This window comes from Magallana gigas, chromosome 9 (assembly GCF_963853765.1).
Source record: "Magallana gigas chromosome 9, xbMagGiga1.1, whole genome shotgun sequence".
Taxonomy (NCBI): domain Eukaryota; kingdom Metazoa; phylum Mollusca; class Bivalvia; order Ostreida; family Ostreidae; genus Magallana; species Magallana gigas.
In genome coordinates this window covers 4,448,191-4,466,837 of record NC_088861.1, presented here as the reverse complement: position 1 = coordinate 4,466,837, position 18,647 = coordinate 4,448,191, and the positions used below count along the sequence as shown (strand labels likewise).

At 34.1% G+C, this 18,647-nt stretch overlaps 1 protein-coding gene across 2 annotated transcripts; it reads right to left on the bottom strand.

Annotated features, from left to right (window-relative positions):
• Window positions 1-5,299: 5,299 nt before the first annotated feature.
• LOC105343042 (DDB1- and CUL4-associated factor 6) lies at window positions 5,300-18,249 on the bottom strand. 2 transcript variants are annotated; one of them, XM_034476956.2, is made up of 18 exons: window positions 18,080-18,249; window positions 17,062-17,123; window positions 16,622-16,714; window positions 16,314-16,385; window positions 15,821-15,919; window positions 15,027-15,140; window positions 14,220-14,355; window positions 13,538-13,698; window positions 13,129-13,188; window positions 12,537-12,864; window positions 12,091-12,297; window positions 10,696-11,739; window positions 10,357-10,456; window positions 9,674-9,830; window positions 9,186-9,342; window positions 7,147-7,235; window positions 6,904-7,009; window positions 5,300-5,628 (listed from the first exon to the last, which is right to left on the bottom strand). In XM_034476956.2, the coding sequence occupies exons 1-18, from the start codon at window positions 18,147-18,149 to the stop codon at window positions 5,564-5,566; spliced, it is 3,120 nt and encodes a 1,039-aa protein (XP_034332847.1). In that variant the 5' UTR covers window positions 18,150-18,249; the 3' UTR covers window positions 5,300-5,563. The 2 variants fall into 2 exon arrangements, with proteins under 2 accessions (XP_034332847.1, XP_034332850.1); XM_034476959.2 differs by having other exon boundaries at window positions 9,674-9,827.
• Window positions 18,250-18,647: the final 398 nt, after the last annotated feature.

The window sequence follows — 18,647 nt, the reverse complement described above, 5'->3', positions numbered from 1 at the left end:
TTGCTTCTAAAACATTTTACAAATTATCTCTCAGTAAAGGGCTACAGATTAAATAATTTAGAGCCCTATGGTCCCCTAATTTAAGGGGCCAGCCCCTTTTTCTTGGTATCAAATAAAAGGTCATTTAATTCAACGCAAATTTTGTTCAACAAGTGTTTAGAAATTCGTTACCGTTCTGGAGATATATAAGAAAGAAGGTTTTAGGGGCCGGTCCCTTATCTCCTTTTAGGGGCCGTTTAACGAAATTTTGACGATTGCATTTTGTTGAGAACATCATTTTGAACAACTTTTCTTCTGTACCGCATTACAAAATAGTTTTCCTTTCTGAGATATGGGTGATCGAAAGTTTGGACTTTTGGCCCCTAAAAACCCTTAATTACGTAACACATGATAAAATCATTACATTGCTTGAATACATATAATTGAGATAAACACATTTGCTTCTATAGCATTTCACATAATATCTCTCAGTAAAGGGCTACAGATGAAAGACTTTAGAGCCCTTTGGTCCCCTTATTTGAGGGGCCAGCCCCTTTTTCTTGATATCAAATAAAAGGTCATTTAATTCTACACAAAATTTGTTAAACAAGTGTTTAGAAATTCGTTACCGTTCTGGAGATATATGAGAAAGAAGGTTTTAGGGGCCGGTCCCTTATCTCCTTTTAGGGGCCGTTTAACGAAATTTTGACGGTTGCATTTTGTTGAGAACATCATTTTGAACAACTTTTCTTCTGTACTGCATTACAAAATAGTTTTCCTTTCTGAGATATGGGTGATCGAAAGTTTGGACTTTTGGCCCCTAAAAACCCTTAATTACGTAACACATAATAAAATCATTACATTGCTTGACTACATAACATTGAGATAAACATATTTGCATCTATAATCTATTACAAAATATCCCTCGGTAAAGAGTTACGGGTAAACGATTTTAGAGCCCTCTAGGTCCCTAATTTGAGGGGCCAGCCCCTTTTTCTTGATATCAGCTGAAAGATCTTGTAAATATAAAGTTTTTTTACATTACATGTTTTAACAAAATATTTTCCAGAAAAGAGATGAAGAGAGAAAAGCACAAAAAATAACGACGCTTTTTTAATGTCAATTTTCGAGCCATAGCGAGCTTTGGCGCCAATAGTGCTAAACATACAAAACAACAATCATGCAAAACTTCAATCTTTCCTTTACCAACCGTAGAAATTTGAGCTCAAAATCTCTTATAGTTTAGGAGAACAGCCGCAGACAAAATACCCATATAAAAAATAGAAAAATCTCAATATCTCCAAAACGGATGTGACGTCATCAATGCAAAACATTTGCTATCAATTTCAGACCACTATCTATCACATCTGAAAATTTGATGGAGATCGGTTGAGCCGTTTCTGAGAAATCGCGTGCACAAAAATGGGAAGAAAAAAAAAGAATAAAAATAATAGGGAAAAAGAAACCGAAGAATAACAAGAGGGTCTTCCGTTGGAAACGGAAGACCCTAATAATAAAAAGAAACCGTAGAATAACAAGAGGGTCTTCCGTTGGAAACGGAAGACCCTAATAAAGAAAAAGAAACCGTAGAATAACAAGAGGGTCTTCCGTTGGAAACGGAAGACCCTAATAATCGGACAAAGTATATACAAAAATGCACAAAAAATTTGGTTCAACTTGTTAAGCATTATATCATAATAATGTGTAAAGTGGTAAATCCCGCGCTTGCGCGGGTAATTACCTAGTTGTTTCATAAAAACATAGGTAATCACAGATTACAAAGCTCATCAAGACGAGACATCACCCTTATGAGACTTCACCTTTATGAGACCACCTTTATCATATTAAATGAAAATCATACTTTATGATCTTGGATATTCATGGATTCTGTTTTCACACAATATCGTATTTCATCAGTATCATAAGATGCACCATCCATGGAAGTCTGGTGAAGTTAGGACAAGTAGTAACTAAGATATAATCATCAGAGGGCACCTGCAACAAAAACTTTAACCAGCTCTAAAATCCTTAACCTCCTTCAGCATCTGTAACCTATAGCTCAGATTCAGCATCCAAGCCTGCCTGGTGCATCAGTATCATAAGACACACCATCAATGCAAGTTTGGTGAAGTACGGACCAGCAGTAACTTAGATATTGCTATCAAAGGGCACCTGCAACAAAAACTTTAACCTGATCTAAAAACCTTAACCTCCTCCAGCATCCGAAACCTATAGCTCAGATTCAGCACTCAAGCCTGTCTGGTGCATCAATATCATAAGACACACCATCCATGCAAGTTTGGTGAAGTACGGACCTGCAGTAACTTAGATATTGCTATCAAAGGGCACCTGCAACAAAAACTTTAACCTGGTCCAACAACCTTAACCTCCTCCAGCATCCAAAATTTAGGACTCAGATTCAGCATCCAAGTCTTTCAAGTCCATAAGTAGGTCCAGGTGCATCATCCATGCAAGTTTGGTGAAGATAGGACAAGTAATAGCTTAGATACAGGACCTGCAACAAAAACTTTAACCAGGTCCGGACGCCGACACCGACGCCGATGCCGAGGGTATAGCATAAGCTCCCCTTCACTACGTCTCGGTGAGCTAAAAATAATCTTCGTTTGAGTTATCTTCTTGCATGCATATTAGAATGCATCCGTTTTCATATTTTAACGCGCAAATAATCCTTTCTTTTGTATATGTCCCGATAGTTATTGAACTTTGTTATTATCAAAGTATTTTCTACCCCAATCTAATTAAGATTAGATCTTTGATCCGCTCCTAATAGGTTGCTACACAAAGATCTAACGAAACCCTTCACAGGTCAAACCCAGTGATCTTTAATTCATGCATATTCATTATTCAGTTCAGCCATTCAGAAAGCTCTTTTAATACGCACTTCGAGAAAAAGTTTGGGGGGAAAATGGCGTAATACATAGAAACAGAGAGAGAAGCGCATCAAAGATCTAATTTTAATTAGATTGTTTCTACCCTATTTTTAAAGAAAATCGGTAGAGATTCATATACAATCTGACACGACTAAAATTTCTACATTGTTTTAACAATTTGTCTGCATATTTTTAGTTTTGAAATCAAAAGCCTGAAGGGCCTAAAAGTCGACTCGCTGTGAACGTGTTGTCAATATTTTGATGTATTTGTTTTTATTACATTGTTGTTAGTAATACATAAAAAGAATCTGTCTTTTTGAAGAAAAAAATTAAACATAGGTGAACAAAGAATACAGGTCTTATCATCTATATGAGACCAGCTTTATTATATGAAATAATATGATAATATGAAGATATTTTATTTATTTAAAAAATTATCTTTCACGATTCGTGATTTTTGTGTATCTTTGATATGTTGTAGCAAGCGATAATAAGGTACTTCTATATTTAATTTATGATTATTTCAAATTATGCGTGTTGAAAGCAGAAAAGGGTCAATAAATGCCCTGATTCATGAATCATCAACTCGTGTCAGTACTTTCAGTACTTTGATTCAACGTTCTGTTGACATTTCAATGATAGACTGGCAATGCCTGCCACCCTGACAATGCATAATATCGTAGGATAGAGACAAAGGACCAGTATAATTCAATAACGAAGAAATAAGAGCTATTTGCATTATATCGCACATTATCAATTCACGTTTGTTCTCAAATTCCACTCCAAGAGATCCGATGACAGCAAGGGTCTTCTCGCTTCGCGAGCTGGGTTTTCCTAAATATAGATTTTACCCTTAAGGTGGTTCTATACACCACTTTTTGATGACGCAGTACGCAAAAAAGTACATCTGGAAGCATGCAATTCCGGTTCTGGTTGATTTAAACTGAGGCGAATTGTGTGGGTACCGCTCTTTGAAAAATTTGTTAAATAAATAGATTGAATTTCATAATTGGAAAATTCATTACTTACAAATAATGTGACACCTTCACATTGTCCAGTATTTTTTTTATCGAAATAAACAATAAAATCAAGTATAATTTTCTAAATAGTTTCTCTCCCATGATCGTCATATTACAGCGTAGCGCAGTGGATTCACATCAAGCAGCTTTTTAAGATGATTTGTCAACAGAGTAAGAAAATATAAAAAAAAAATATGTTTTAGGGAAATGCTAAAAAAAAATTGGAATAATTTCATTTTTGAATGTTAAGAAATGTTATATTTTTTTAAGGTGTCCGAAGCCAATATCCATCATGTGACCACAAAATTCACCCAATCTGTTAATAGTTAATTTTTTAAAAATTATTTTACAAAAACACGAAAAAACATTAAACATTTCTTTAAAAATACCTATAGTGTTCCTATCATAATTTTAATGTTTGATAAGTATATGTTTTGTGGTCTTCTATTGAAAATTGGAATAAACTGTGGGTGTATAGAGCCACCTTAATATGGAACAAGGTTTTCCCTGTGTAAGTTGTCGAATTTATGGGCGGCGATTAAACAAAAACTACTTTGGTTTATTTTGGTTTTTATACATCAAGAAAAACTTTAAAACTATATGTGTAAAAAAAGAGAAGATTGTTTAACCATTTCAAATTGGCAATCACGCAAACAAAAGAGGTTAATGCATGCACTATTTTCATTAGCGCATGAATAATGTAGCTCAAAATTTTCGCAGAAACGGCTATGATAACAAACACTCGCTCGCTTCGCGAGCCGACTCAAAAATGATTGAATTCACATATATGTACCTATAATAAAAAAAAAGAAAACTTCTAAGCCGTTCATTGATTTTTTCAAACTTCTTAAGTTGACTTTCCATGGATTATGTCTTGATCGATCAAAACAACATTCAGAGCACAACCTCCACGAACCTACGGACTAACATAAAAACTTAATTAGCTGTTTAGAGTAGCGGTAGTAAAATTTCACAAGAGTAGCCTAGTTTTTGTGATCGGCTTCGGCCGATCACTGTTGTGTCCATATGAGGCATCCGGCAAATGCTTCCACGTGCGCACACATTCCGCTTGCATAAGTAGTTCTTATAAAAACTTGAAGTTTGGTTTAGTATTTACATTTTACTCAGTTTTATTTCAATTCATTTACGTTAAGAGATGCAAACATACATACTTAAATTTTTTTTTAACATTTTAGAATTAAAAAAAATAGTTTGCTCTCTCTCTAGGTTATTTAGCACAAATGAATTATCTCCAAAGAAAAAAAGGATTGCAAAACAATATTCTAGATACTGACAAATTTTCCTTAAGATGTTAATACTTATATATACTTATATATAGTGTATTTTAAAAATCATGTTAATTATCTGTTTAATTCACAATAAAAAAAAAACAAATAATATTTTTCTTAATGTACTTTATTTTGTTCCAGACAGAAATCTGGAATAGCAAATAGGATTTATAATATATGTGTCCAATTACACAGCAGGTATTCATGTTAAATCAAATTGACAATTGACATTAACAGAAAAACAGATTATTTGTCATTTGAAAGTTGGGGAAAAATCCATTATGTATCAAAACAATTTTTATAGATCACTGTTACGAATGCTGGATCATTAAGATCAACATGGTTTTAACAGAAAATATTTAACTTTTCCAGACTAATGAAATTATCACTCTGAATCACTGGATGAACTGTCATTTTCAACCACAGGTTCATTACTGGAGGATGCTCGTCCTGAAATTGATCAAGACCATCTATCATTTTATCAAATGTGATAGAACTGTGACATAAGAAAGCTTAACTTGATGGAACTAAATAATGTGTTATATTATATTTGATACATTAAGATCAATTAATCAAATATATTGCAAGGAACAATGAACAAATTTCGATTTCTATCTTTAACAAGAATAGAATTCCTGGGTCCCCCGCCGGTCAAGCAGTATACTAGTATCGAGTCTATCGACCAAGGCTGATTTAGGAACTTGACCAAGGTATTAGCGCTTACAAGGTCAATTTTTGGATAAAACGGAGTCATAATTGTGGTCAAAGTCCCATAACTCCAACAAAAAGTATCGACTAATGTTGATTTTCGAACTTGACCAAGGTAATAGTGGTATAAACATTTGGTATAAATTTAATGAAAATCCGTCAAAATTTGTAGGCATGAGAGCGCTTACAAGGTCAATTTTTGGATAAAACGGAGTCATAATTGTGGTCAAAGTCCCATAACTCCAACAAAAAGTATCGACTAATGTTGATTTTCGAACTTGACCAAGGTAATAGTGGTATAAACATTTGGTATAAAGGACTATATATGGTATGGGCCTAAAATGGCCCCCTAAAAGGAATATCATTATTTTACTGTAATTCTTTGTTTCTTTGTACAGATATATATGTGATGTTTAAACTTAATGTTCATTTTGATTCAAGTGCCCACAATTTAGAAATACGGCATTGTAAAGACAACCTTTTCCCGCCATTTTTGCATTTTAGCATAAAAAAGCTTGTTTTCAAGCAGTTTTTCTTTCAGGAAACATAGAGCGCATGCTTGAACCAACAAAATATTTTAATCAGAGATGTATCTAGCCAAGTATAATGAGTGACAAAAAATTTGTCCTGGTTCAAGCATGCGCTCTATATTTCCCATTGACAATAGATAAGAAAAATGTCAATTTTCGACTAATTTTGATTGAATTATAGAAATAGCATCACTTCTGACGTCATATAGTGCAAGTGAGTGCAAATAAATCAAACAAATATGTAAAAAATATATTTTATATCAACTCTTCTAAATTATAACATAACATATTATTGTACCCGAAACACTTTAAAAAATGGTGAATTATGGGGGCCAAATTTTACTCTTATCATATATAGTTCTTTAATGAAAATCCGTCAAAATTTGTAGGCATGAGAGCGCTTACAAAAAAGTGTGACACACGGACACACGCCCGGCATTTCTATGTCCCCGCTCCGCGTTGCGGCGGGGAACAAAAAAATACTTGCCTGCCCTGATCTGGTTAAGAGATGCTAGAACTCGGAGCATAAAAGCGGCAGGAACGGTGATGGTATCCCGAGTTTCCTCTAACATCACCTCATTACGTCTCATAATCTGCAAGGCACAGATATTTTAACCAACACAACTCATGTGAAAATTAACAATGTCAGCACAAATCTTAGATTTTAAGATTAAAATATCAAATTTGTATAATTTTTCTTGAGCTTTACAGATAAAAAAATTATACTAGCCTCAGCAGCTCTTTCTTCTTCAAAGTGAGGGTTTTCTTCAAGGGGCATCCATAATTTGATGTCATAGTCAATACCACTGGAGGCCAAAACTAAAAAAAATATATTACATTAAATTTCTTTACTTCTTACAATATTATCTACTTATTGTGTCATTATTTTTAATTCATAACAAGTAAGGTACATTTCAGTTTTACAAAGTTTGGAAGTGAACAAAACGGAGATTCACACAGAAATAAAAGTAACATGTTTGTCATGTCATAAGCTACAAAGAGAAACTACGGTACATTTGTAAATAAAACTTTTTGTTTTGTTTTGATATAACAAAAGTAATTTTGGAATACCTTTTTGACAGCTTATTAGTGCAGATATACACATATGTTAATAATCTCAATTGAACTAAATCATTAAATATTTAAGAAATTTATTGAGCAAGTGGTCTTTGCTAGCCATGACTATGGGGGATGAAAATAAGATTATCAAAACTAATATGCAATCAAAATTGTTGTTTTTACCATTATGATGACTCTTGCTTATATATTAGTGTATATGTATATCCAGTAACATAAAAATTCATTGCATATCCAAGCAATATCCAGATTTTACAATTTATTAGCGAGACATTGTTGAGATGGCCACAATCTCAAAGGGCCTTTCTTATATATTAGACATTAGGATAAAAAGCATTTAAAAGGATTTTGCTTTGATCTTAACCTATGATTTAAAAAAATTTCCAGTTGGTTTGGAACTGAAATTCAAGCTCATTACAAATTCCTTACCTTCAAGCATTCTTTTGGTTTAATCTGAACAAGATTGAGTCAATGGAAAACAATATACCAGTATACCGGCATATCTAGATTTTAAAGATATCAGTTATGACCTTCTCATTTGACTCAGGAACAAGGTTTAAGGTCCCGCCCTTTACCTAAGCTCTGTTCATGTGAGTTATGAGCCAGATATGGCTAAGAGGAGATATCTGCTCTGGACAAAGATGTTTTAATTTGGTCTTTTATGACCTTGACCCTTGAACTCAAAACTTCATTCAACATAACTGCACACCTTTTGACCAAATTCACTCTGTGGGTGAAGTATGAACCATATTTAAGGTCAGACGACACGCTCCTCAATTTTAGATAACTTTTTCCAGGAATTTATTGATGGTTTACTACTATTTTGACAAACTTTCTTGCAAAAAATTAGGGTACCTTACCAGGCATTTCTGCAAAATACTACAGTATTCAATTTTCTACATAATCTTCTTGAAAATACACTTTAATTGCTGATATAAAAATAAATACATATACAGCACAGCAAAATTCACTATATTGGAACTCGGCTTGGCCGGGGCTTTGAACTCACGACCTCTAGAACCTATACGCTTCTGTCAGTGAGTGGCCACGGTTCTAACCACTCGGCCATTGAGACACATAACCATATCCAATTAAATTTTAATCATTTTTAAAATAATTATAAAATCAATACTTTTAAATGGAACTCTTTATTACGAGGAGATACAAATAAGATTCTCGAGGAACGTGTCGTCTGACCTTAACCAAACGGAGAGGATATATGATCTGAATGAAGATTTTTCACATTGACCTTAAACCTAGAAGGTTGTTTCAAGGTCACTGAACACCCTTTACTCAAAGTCATTTTTGGGTGATGTATGAGCCAGATTAGGCCAAGAGTAGAGAAATGTGCTCTAAACAAGTGATCTGGGATGGACAGAAGACTGAATAATCACTATAGGGTGCCCACAAAGCAGATTCCTAATTACTGCACACTAAGCCTGGAATTCAATGACATCAGACCTCCGGATCATGAAGCAATTTTAGACTCAAGTCAAAATTTCAGTCATTCCTAAAATGAATGTTTATCATAATATGGCAATTGAAATTTGTAATTAACAACTTTATATTAAAGACACTTTAAATACCATTTAAATTATGTCACCGTTTTCAATCAAGAGACATTAAGACAGTGTACAATTTTTTACTTATTTAAGTCTAAGGTTGCCTCATGATCCTGGGGCCAAGTCTTACTTGGATCTATTGGATGAGGCTGCAGACAATTGACAACATGTCGGTCAGCCTCCAACAGCATGGCTAGCTTGGCTGTGTATCGATCCCAGATAAAGATGTGGCCACAGTCTGACCCACTCATCACAAACTGGTCTCCCCAAAAATTGGCTTCTTTTATCTGTCAAAAAAAAAATTACATGGGAACTGATTACCGATAAATAAAATGATCTGCTGATTATCAATTAAGCTCTAAAGGACTAGGTATGAATAGTACCATATAAAAAAAAAAGAGACCAATAAATGATATTTTCACAAAAAAATGGTAAAAACTCATTGTGAATACCCCGGTATGCAGCATTTAAACCACTTCTATTGCATGATCATAATCAACTTTGAATTGACTGATTCCAAAATACTGATTCACCAGTGCTGAGAAATCAATGTTAATGATAGTAAAAAAAAGTTCAGTCATGCAAAAAAATTACTGTATGGAGTTTATGCAACTCTACCATGGTTCTGGCGTTTCTGTGACCTTTGAACTTGATCTTGTGGAGCGGTTGGTGTATACTCCTCGTTTCTATCTCTTCATTCTCCCGCTCCTCCTGACGTTTCTTGTACAGCTCCTGGAGTCGGATAGCGGTGATGTGTCTCTCCAGAGTCTCCCTGCTACAAGTACATTCATCATTTAGTTATATGTCTAGCAGTCATTACATATGTATGTTTATCATACAAAAAGCTTAAATAATAAGTTAGGAGAATCTAAAAATGTGTACCGGTATGCACTGAAACAATTAAAAAGCATGGGTTTCATTCTCCAGGGTTTCCCTGCTGTACAAATATGTATGGTATATACATTTAGCAAGCAGTCAATTAATATCTGTAAATTGCTTTTATCTTAAAAATATATGTTGACAAGTTTAGAGAATCAGAAAATGTGTACACATCTGCACAGTTAGAGGGTAGTGATGTTCTATGTGTAATATATAGTTACATAAGAGTTTTGATTATTCTTTGAGGACAGGGAATTCCTTATTCCTTATCATTGTACATCCAAACCATGTACAAAGTAGTAGATAATATACTAATACAGTTTATCTTTTTATCATTTACTGGTTTCAATTGTGAGTTTCAATTGTGAGGGAGTGAAGAATTAACATAACAAACTGTAATGGTTTCAGCACAGAAGCCTTACCTTTGACCCTCCCCCTCCTCATCAGAGCTGGCTGCCTCGTTCCCCTGATGATCAGACGTCCTTGTTCTGTTCTCTATTTCAACATCTTCTTCATGCTCACCTAAAAGTATCATGTGGTTCTGACAGGCACGGTATATTTATTTCATACTCAAATTTTCTTATAATATAATTCTCTGTAAAATTTCTATGAAAAATTCATGGCAGATCTTCTAAATAACTTTCAATTTACATACAGACGAACATAACTGATGGATGCTGAATTACAAAAAGTCTATTTAATGCTTTGGACCAATATCAAATTTAATAAATCAAATGTCCTAGACGTGTTCTAGCATTTACCTGTAGCATGAGTGGACGAGTGACTGGCGCCCCTTACAACAGGTATTTCCTCTTCTTCCTCCTCAGACGTCCCACTGTCCCCTGTGAATCTGTCCGGCTGCAGTCCTGACCCTCTCTCCCTACAAAGTCGCTCTAAGATCCTCATCCTCCCAATCTGTCTGATTTTTTCCTTGACTGCTGCACTCGCCTTTCTTCTCCCTGCTCTCTGTGTTTGACCGTCTGCTTGTGAACTACTGCATGGCTGGTTCTCACTCTCTGACTCCACTAAAACTTCACTGGATTTTTCTGCTCTCTGAGATTCAGCTGTGGAATTAGTTTCAGTTTCAAAAACAGTATTTTCACTTTTCTCTCCCGATTCCTCTTTTCCAGACTCTCCTGAGAAAGAATCACTGTCAAAAATATCGCTGCTGTCTGTGGAGTCTGCAAACCCTACAGAATCCCCTCTCTTTGCCTCCTCACTCCCTTCAGCAGCTTCATGGCTTTCAAAGTCTCTACTACTAGTGGGAGTTGCCTCTCTAACTAAAGGCTGCAATGAGGCATTTTCAGCACTTCTCTCCAGAATACCAGCTTCTAGATTTTCAAACCTGGCAAAGCCAAGTCTGACAGTACTACTAGTGGTACCCTCAGAAGAGTACTGAAGACTAATCACAGGCTCTTCTTGCACTAACAGTCCCACATGCTGTCCCCTTCTTTCAACAGAACTCCTCACCCCCGATATACCCTGGTTTTCTTCAGTGTTTGCTGTCCCCCTTGAGGCAGGTCCTACGGAACGAGTTTGCACACTTGTCTCATTTTCTGCTAATGTCACCTGTGGATCTGAAAGACTACGAGGGTTTTGTATTGCACTTGATGTGGAGCTCTGGTCCTGGTTATCACACTCTGGTTGGGCATTAATGTCTGAACTGTGGATATTGTCCTGATTTCTGTCACTTATATCTTGGTTTTCTGTGTCTGAGGCTTGGTTTTCTACACTAGAGTCTTGGTTTATTCCTGTAGAATTTTGAGTTCTTCTATCAGTGGTAACTGTATTTTCTGTATCCATGTCTACAAATCAAAAGTGATAATTCTATAATCTATCATAAGTAAAATATGAAAAGCAACTGTCCTACCATAAATCAATGATTATCATAAACAATTCATGCATGCATTCAATTCTACCGGTATATATGTCAATGTCAAGATATCCTTTTCCAAAATTGTTTCTAATACCAAGTACCTTCAGTAGTTTATGGTAAAAATGGTAATATTAGTTTTCCTAGTTAATCATCAGCTACATACATGTATATTTTAACCTTTAATTAAGTTTTACATAACTACACATTGTACATGAAATACCCCTTGCTATAAAATTATAACATAAAATGTAGCAGGTTTCTACTTGTATGTATACGCTACCTTCAGCAGCTGGAGCTGCTTCATTGACAACATCACCACTTCTCTCCCCTGACACATCCTGTCCTCCCGAGGCCTGGGCCTCAGACCCCCTCCCTGCGACCTCATCTTCCCTCTCCTCCTCCTCTTGTCGCCTCAGATTTCCGTCTAACCACCGTGTCAACATGTCAGACATCCTCTGCATAATGGTGGTCTGCCTGTCTGGTTGTTCTGGGAATTTTGATTAAATTGTCAAAGGTTCAATATATTTTCTTCAGCCAAGTTCTAAAGAATTCAGTTATAGAGAATTTATCTGATTCAAATTCATATCAATTCATGCATCTTAACAACTTGCTTGTTAAAAAATAAGTGCATGTTTAGCAAGAAATGCTTTTGTTTATCATTGCAAAAAGCAGTTGGGGTTTTCTTATCAATGTAAGATAATTTACGTTGCCAATGTGCCCACTTACCATTAGTATGTCGCTCACTCTCCGGTCTGGCATGAGGTCCAGTGTCTGACCAATCTCCACGTAGACGTAGCCTTTTGATTGGTGGTTGTCGTAACGATGACCCAGAAGGACTTTGAGGAAGTAACATGGAGGTGACCCCCTCAGAAGTGGACAATCTGGGGGAGGAAGAGGTGCGGGGAGGGGTGCTGGACAGTGGGAGGTCAGCAGGGGGATCCCTGGAACCTCTAGAGGAATGTTGGGGCTCAGGAGTTTTGTGTTTAGGAGGCGGCTTTGTAGGTTTCTCAGCAAACAAGTCAGACGATTTCACTTTCTTTGCTAGCCGCTCAGCCTAACAAATGAAAAACATTTTAACTCAGAGTTGAACTATAAACTGGTGTGGTCTCTAAAACAATTTGGAATTTTTTCTGGAATCAAAATTTTTTGCAAATTATATTATATATTGATTTTAAGCATATTTCCCAAAATTTGAATTTTTCAAAGAGATGCAAAACTTAAACAAAGAATAAAACCCATCTGAAAATTAAGCACTACATTAATTAAAAATTTCATATAAACCAGTACGTACAAGTATTTTTACATTTTGGACACTTACTTTGTGTTTTGACTTTTGAAGAAATTCAGCAGGGGTCTGTAACCTTTTTGTCTTAAAATCCTGTCAAATGAAATGTTTAAGAAATGACATTTCAAATTACATCCTAACACTCAAACCCAATCTAGTAGCGGTAAGTGTTTTAAAATAAATGACATATAGTGCCCTTACTTTTTATTATCAACCTGAGAATAACACAATGACTTTTTTTTTTAAACTGATATGATACACTTACCATGCAATATGTGCACAAAATTAAATAAAACACAAATCTTCAAGAGAGGTCCACAATCTTTGGGCTTAAAGAATTGGTCCCACTAAAATCCTAACAGCTAACACAATGACTGTAATGAGCATATGCCTTCGTAATTCTGTATGAACAATAAAGAAGAATCCCCCAATCAACAAGTACCTTTGATCCAAAGAGATAGATGTATTCAGAGGAATAGCTGACCAAAATGTCCTCTCCATTGGGACTGTAGGCAAGGGAGGTAATCCTGTGAGGTCTGCTGGACAGAGTAGGTGCTGTGAACTTACAGGTCATTCCCAGAATTCCCTTACTGCTGTGGGAACCTTTGTTAAATCATGTACACATAGAGATTGACAGAGAACTCTGTCTCAAATGACATTTTTTGTAAAAGCTTCCAAAGCCAATCATATTCACATAGCAAATAATTTATTTCAAGAATATCCTAGCCTTTTTCTATTCTACAATGTACAACTTATAAGACTAAACTCTAACAGTGCATGAAATTGATTAATAAATAAATAATAGCAGTACATTTTCAAAATGAACTAAAAATTTACTCCTATACCATAATATGATGACAGTCTAAACTATCAAAAATTGTACATACCTTCATATAACTCAACTTGCAATATTTGTACATCAAAATTTCTTTGTAAATCATTAATTTACCAATACCTAATTCACATAAAACAAGATAATCTTCATTTTATTTAACTATCAAACATTTCATTGTAAAATGTACATGTTGGCACAAAAGCACTACATGTCCATATCAATCAAACTTCCCGATGTAACATGAGAAAAAAAAAATTAATGACAGGTGTGAAGCTGCTTGTGTTGTTACCTGAGGCTTTAGTTCCCAGCATCCTTCGGTCGTAAATTCTGACAGAGCTGTCTGCACAGGCGATGCTCAGTTCATACGGAATCAACGGATTGACAGCAATGGAGGTCACTGCTCTCCTACAGTTGATCAGGATGTCCTACAAAATGTTAGTTTATGTTACTGAAAGTAACAAATACTGATGATATATAAGAGACACATCTTAGGGCGCAAAGAAATGTATACATGGTCTGGAGGATTGTATAGAATAAATGTATCGCATACTATTTCAATCATATTTTCAATAGTTTGGTATCAGAGTGCAAGAATTGTTGTTAATTGATTATGTACATACTACGTATATTAAAAAATGAAATATCACTATAGACTGATAAACAGTACGACAGAAAAATAACAGTACTGTTCCAAAATATTGGCGAAAAACAAATCTTTACCTACCGGGTACATTGACAGCAACACTCCCACATAAGAGCTATTTTAACAAGACCTTTAACTTTGGGTAGTAGTTTCAAACAGCAATCTGATGTAAAGGAATGTCGATTTCGTTTTCAGCCATTCAATCATGGCTCATTGAAATCACCAAGATTTGTACGACTTCAGTTCTGAGCCATTAACGTAGTCCATGCATATTTTGCTAGATATCAGCATCAATCTTAACTTGTTCTGATGCAAGAACTAGATACATTCATCACACCGAAAATCCAATGTCTTGTTAAAATGGCTCTTAAATCAAGTCAACTACAGTAACTGTAAGGTCTTGATACCAATACACAAGTACTCTACCCATAGTTCTGTACTTTACAAATGTACCTCCTTGCAGTCCTCTTTTACACAGGAAGTCTTGGCCCTGAGGTCGAACCAGCGGACCGTGCCGTCTTCTCCACATGACAGGAAAGTGGAGGATTCACTGGGGATTACTATCACCTTGATAGAGAGGAGCAAGGGGATAAAAAGAATCATCACATTAAAAGCAAATGCTTGAATAGAGTACATGTCATTGGATCTCATTTTATCAATGAGTACATTTAATATTTTAATTTTATAAAAAAAAACAAAAAAAAAAAAACATGTATTCTTGTAATGATAACTAATGGTTCAAAAGACATCTCCAAAAAAAAATTACGTCTTTATCAAATATGATACCCATACATTCATAATAAACATGAAATAAGTGGTCTGTAAATTTACATTCTGGTACATTTCAAACATATAAAGACTTATGACTGGTTTACAAACCAGGCCTGTGTAAATTTCTGTACATCCTGATAAAACTTGAGGTAAATAAATTGATGTCACAATACAATGTGATAAAAATAGCATGACCTCTTATTTCAATTTGCATAGTTATACACATATAAAAATATCTGAAATATCTTTAGTATGTACATGTTTGAAATAAATTTAATAAAAATGAATCTTCATGTACATAAGTTTATTAGTCTTAGACATTTAGACATTTAGTCTACTTGATGATTCTCTGGACTGTCACACCAATTTGAATTTCAAGACATACCGGTACACAAATATGGTACATAAATTACTGTTACGTTAGCTTCTAAAATAGAGTCTGAGGAATCTGAAATAGACCATAGACAAACAAATACCTCATATGTTGTTCCAAAATGACAATCAAATAAGTTATTTCTAGAGCTGGTATCCACATCTGTGTAGTAGATTTTGCCATCCCCCGAGCAGCTAATAATCTGAAGAGAAAAAGGCAAAACATGTAAAATCAAATATCATATTAGCAAAATACAGGTACGAATATAATTATATGATTTTTATTAAAACTACAGGTACAAATCCATCGTATATAATATAATATAACATTTAATGGATCATTGAAACAGTAAATATGCAGTCGCTCAGTTATTTCGGATTAACACTTCCATTTTAAATGTGATTTTTGCATGTGGATAAAATTACAATGGTAAACTTCTATCAATGAGGTTTTGTACTGCTTCAAATAAATATGATAAAAAAAATAATACACTTAACTAAGTTTAAATTTGTTTTAGTAATTAATCTATTAGTGTACATACCATAGCAGTTTGATGATGACTTCTTAAAGCTTGATTTTGCCTTGATAGCCCTTACCTTTTCATTGGAATATGGAAGGAATTTGGCACTAAATATGTTGGCTCTGTGTCCTGACCTTACAGATGTAAACTGAAAAACAATAGAATAAGTTAATATTACAATGCATAATAATTTGGAAATTTGTTTTCAATTCTGAATAATTTACATCTACACAAAACACATGAGAAGCTCAAATAAATATCAATAAATGTCCTTTTAAATATCAAATGACTTATTATGCACTTGACACACTTAATATATCAAAATAATCTTTATGGGCCAATATAAGGGCATATGTTAAATAAATAGTCTATAAACCGATTTACCTTTCCAGTCCATGGTTCTGATATAACTAGGTGTTGGTCATCTGACCCAGATAACAGATATTGTCCCGTTTCATTCCAGCAAATCGTGTTTACCTAAAAAATCATTATCAGAAATAAATTATCATATGGTATGGTAACCAGTTGACTGTGCACAGTTTCACAACCAATGCATCTCTAAGAAAAAAATACATTCAGGTCATTTGAGAAAACTTACATAATTATGATTAAGCTTAAAAATAATATAAAAAATGCAGTTATCATATGATATTATTAATACTGTGTACTACCTGGTACATGTATTAGCAATTACTACACATATTTTTTACAAGCAAGTGCATACCTACATATTAAATATTTGTATTGAATGTATTCTATGATAAAATTAATACAACTTGCTGCCTTTAGTTGTTATATGAAAGAGTACTTAATCATCTCCTTACACATCCAGAATGAACTTCAATTTTCTTGTGTAATTTCAGTCTTTGTACGAAATCAATATTTCCTGTGGAGAACAAAAACACACAGATAGTTAATATTTAGGTAACGTGTCAACAATTTTGACTATAGTCTGTCCCGAGTTATAGCTTCCATCACTTTTTAATAATTTTTTATTAAAATAAACATACCTCTCAATGATCGAAGTTGAATTTAAATCAATGAAAAGAAAATTTAGGATTTCTTTATTGATACATTGTCTGTACCCTGAGAATTTCACAGGAATAAAAACAAACAATGTGCAGAAATTCAAAATGGGAAATGTTCATCTTTTCTCCATTTAGAAGTACTCGGAACACCTCGCACAATTTTTCAACATTATCTTCCGCAGTACTTTCATGTATTTTAAAATGCAAAACCCCCGCTAACATTCTATTTTTGGTTGTGTATAAAACCTGAAGCGGCAGAGGATGCAATTTTGGTCCAAAGGTATTTATGACTTTTGAAATATTACACAAAAAGTGGTGGCAGTAGAAATGTGGGACAGAGTATAATTAACTTTAAATTACATTCAACACACAATAAGCATAATAAGGTTCCTTAAATGATTTTATATATTAATAAAAAAAATAATTTTTCTAACTCTATCATGTCTATTGCAATGAAAAGCTGTTAAATAATTTTCAAATAAACAGATGCAAAATGACAAATTACGTTTTATTAGTTGCATTACACTTTCATGGCTTTGCACCTATAATTACTTATATAACAATAAACATACACAAATAAATTGATTATTCGCTTTAGACATTTTAGACATAATAGAAAGAGACATGTTTTAATTTTTAGTGATGTGTATAATGTTAAAGGTATGGTATTAAAGATCTATATAAAAATTCATATAAAATCAGTCTTTTTCTTACTAAATATTTGCAAAAATAAAATATTTTGACATAAAATGGCATTGAGCATCCTACAGTAAATAATAGAATAATGAATTGTCATCTAATAGTATTTTCTCACCTTTAGCAGCATTGTATAGTTTTTGTTTGCTATCTAATCCGTAATATCTGTCTTGTAAAATCTTAAACATAATTTCCTGACAGCTAAACGCAGAAGATCCTCATTGACGTATGTTTGTTGTTGTTTTCACAAATTTCCATTCCGAAATTCCTCAACTGTATTTTTTTTTTCGGTAGGTTGTTCATAAAATTAGTCGCTTTATCGTAAGAGCGTATGTATCATATGTATAGGCTTGTTGGCCTGCTATTACCATTGATTCTTGTGTATTTGTACTTCGGGTTTTTGGTTTGTTTTGTTTTCCAACACCCCAGCTGCACATGAATCACAAGGGCTCGGTTGTCGGAAAGTGGAGTTCTTTAATTATTATTTGTTCCCGCCTGAAAATGATTAAAGAAATCTATTTATGTGTATATTTACCTGTATTGCAAATAAAACACTCTCTGAAAACTAATGTGGCATATTTCTGCCCCCTACATGCAAGATAAATTATGTCAACATGCACGATAATTATGTAAACATGCAAGATAATTATGTATACATATGTAAGATATTGATTGTTGACATGCAA

Coding starts and splice junctions, on each gene's coding strand:
- LOC105343042 (XM_034476956.2), bottom strand. CDS start 18,149: ATGTTTAAGATTTTACAAGACAGATATTACGGATTAGATAGCAAACAA. Junction 14,356..15,026: donor TAAAAGAGGACTGCAAGGAG/GTACATTTGTAA, acceptor AACATTTTGTAG/GACATCCTGATCAACTGTAG. Junction 9,831..10,356: donor GAGGAGGGGGAGGGTCAAAG/GTAAGGCTTCTG, acceptor ATGTACTTGTAG/CAGGGAGACTCTGGAGAGAC.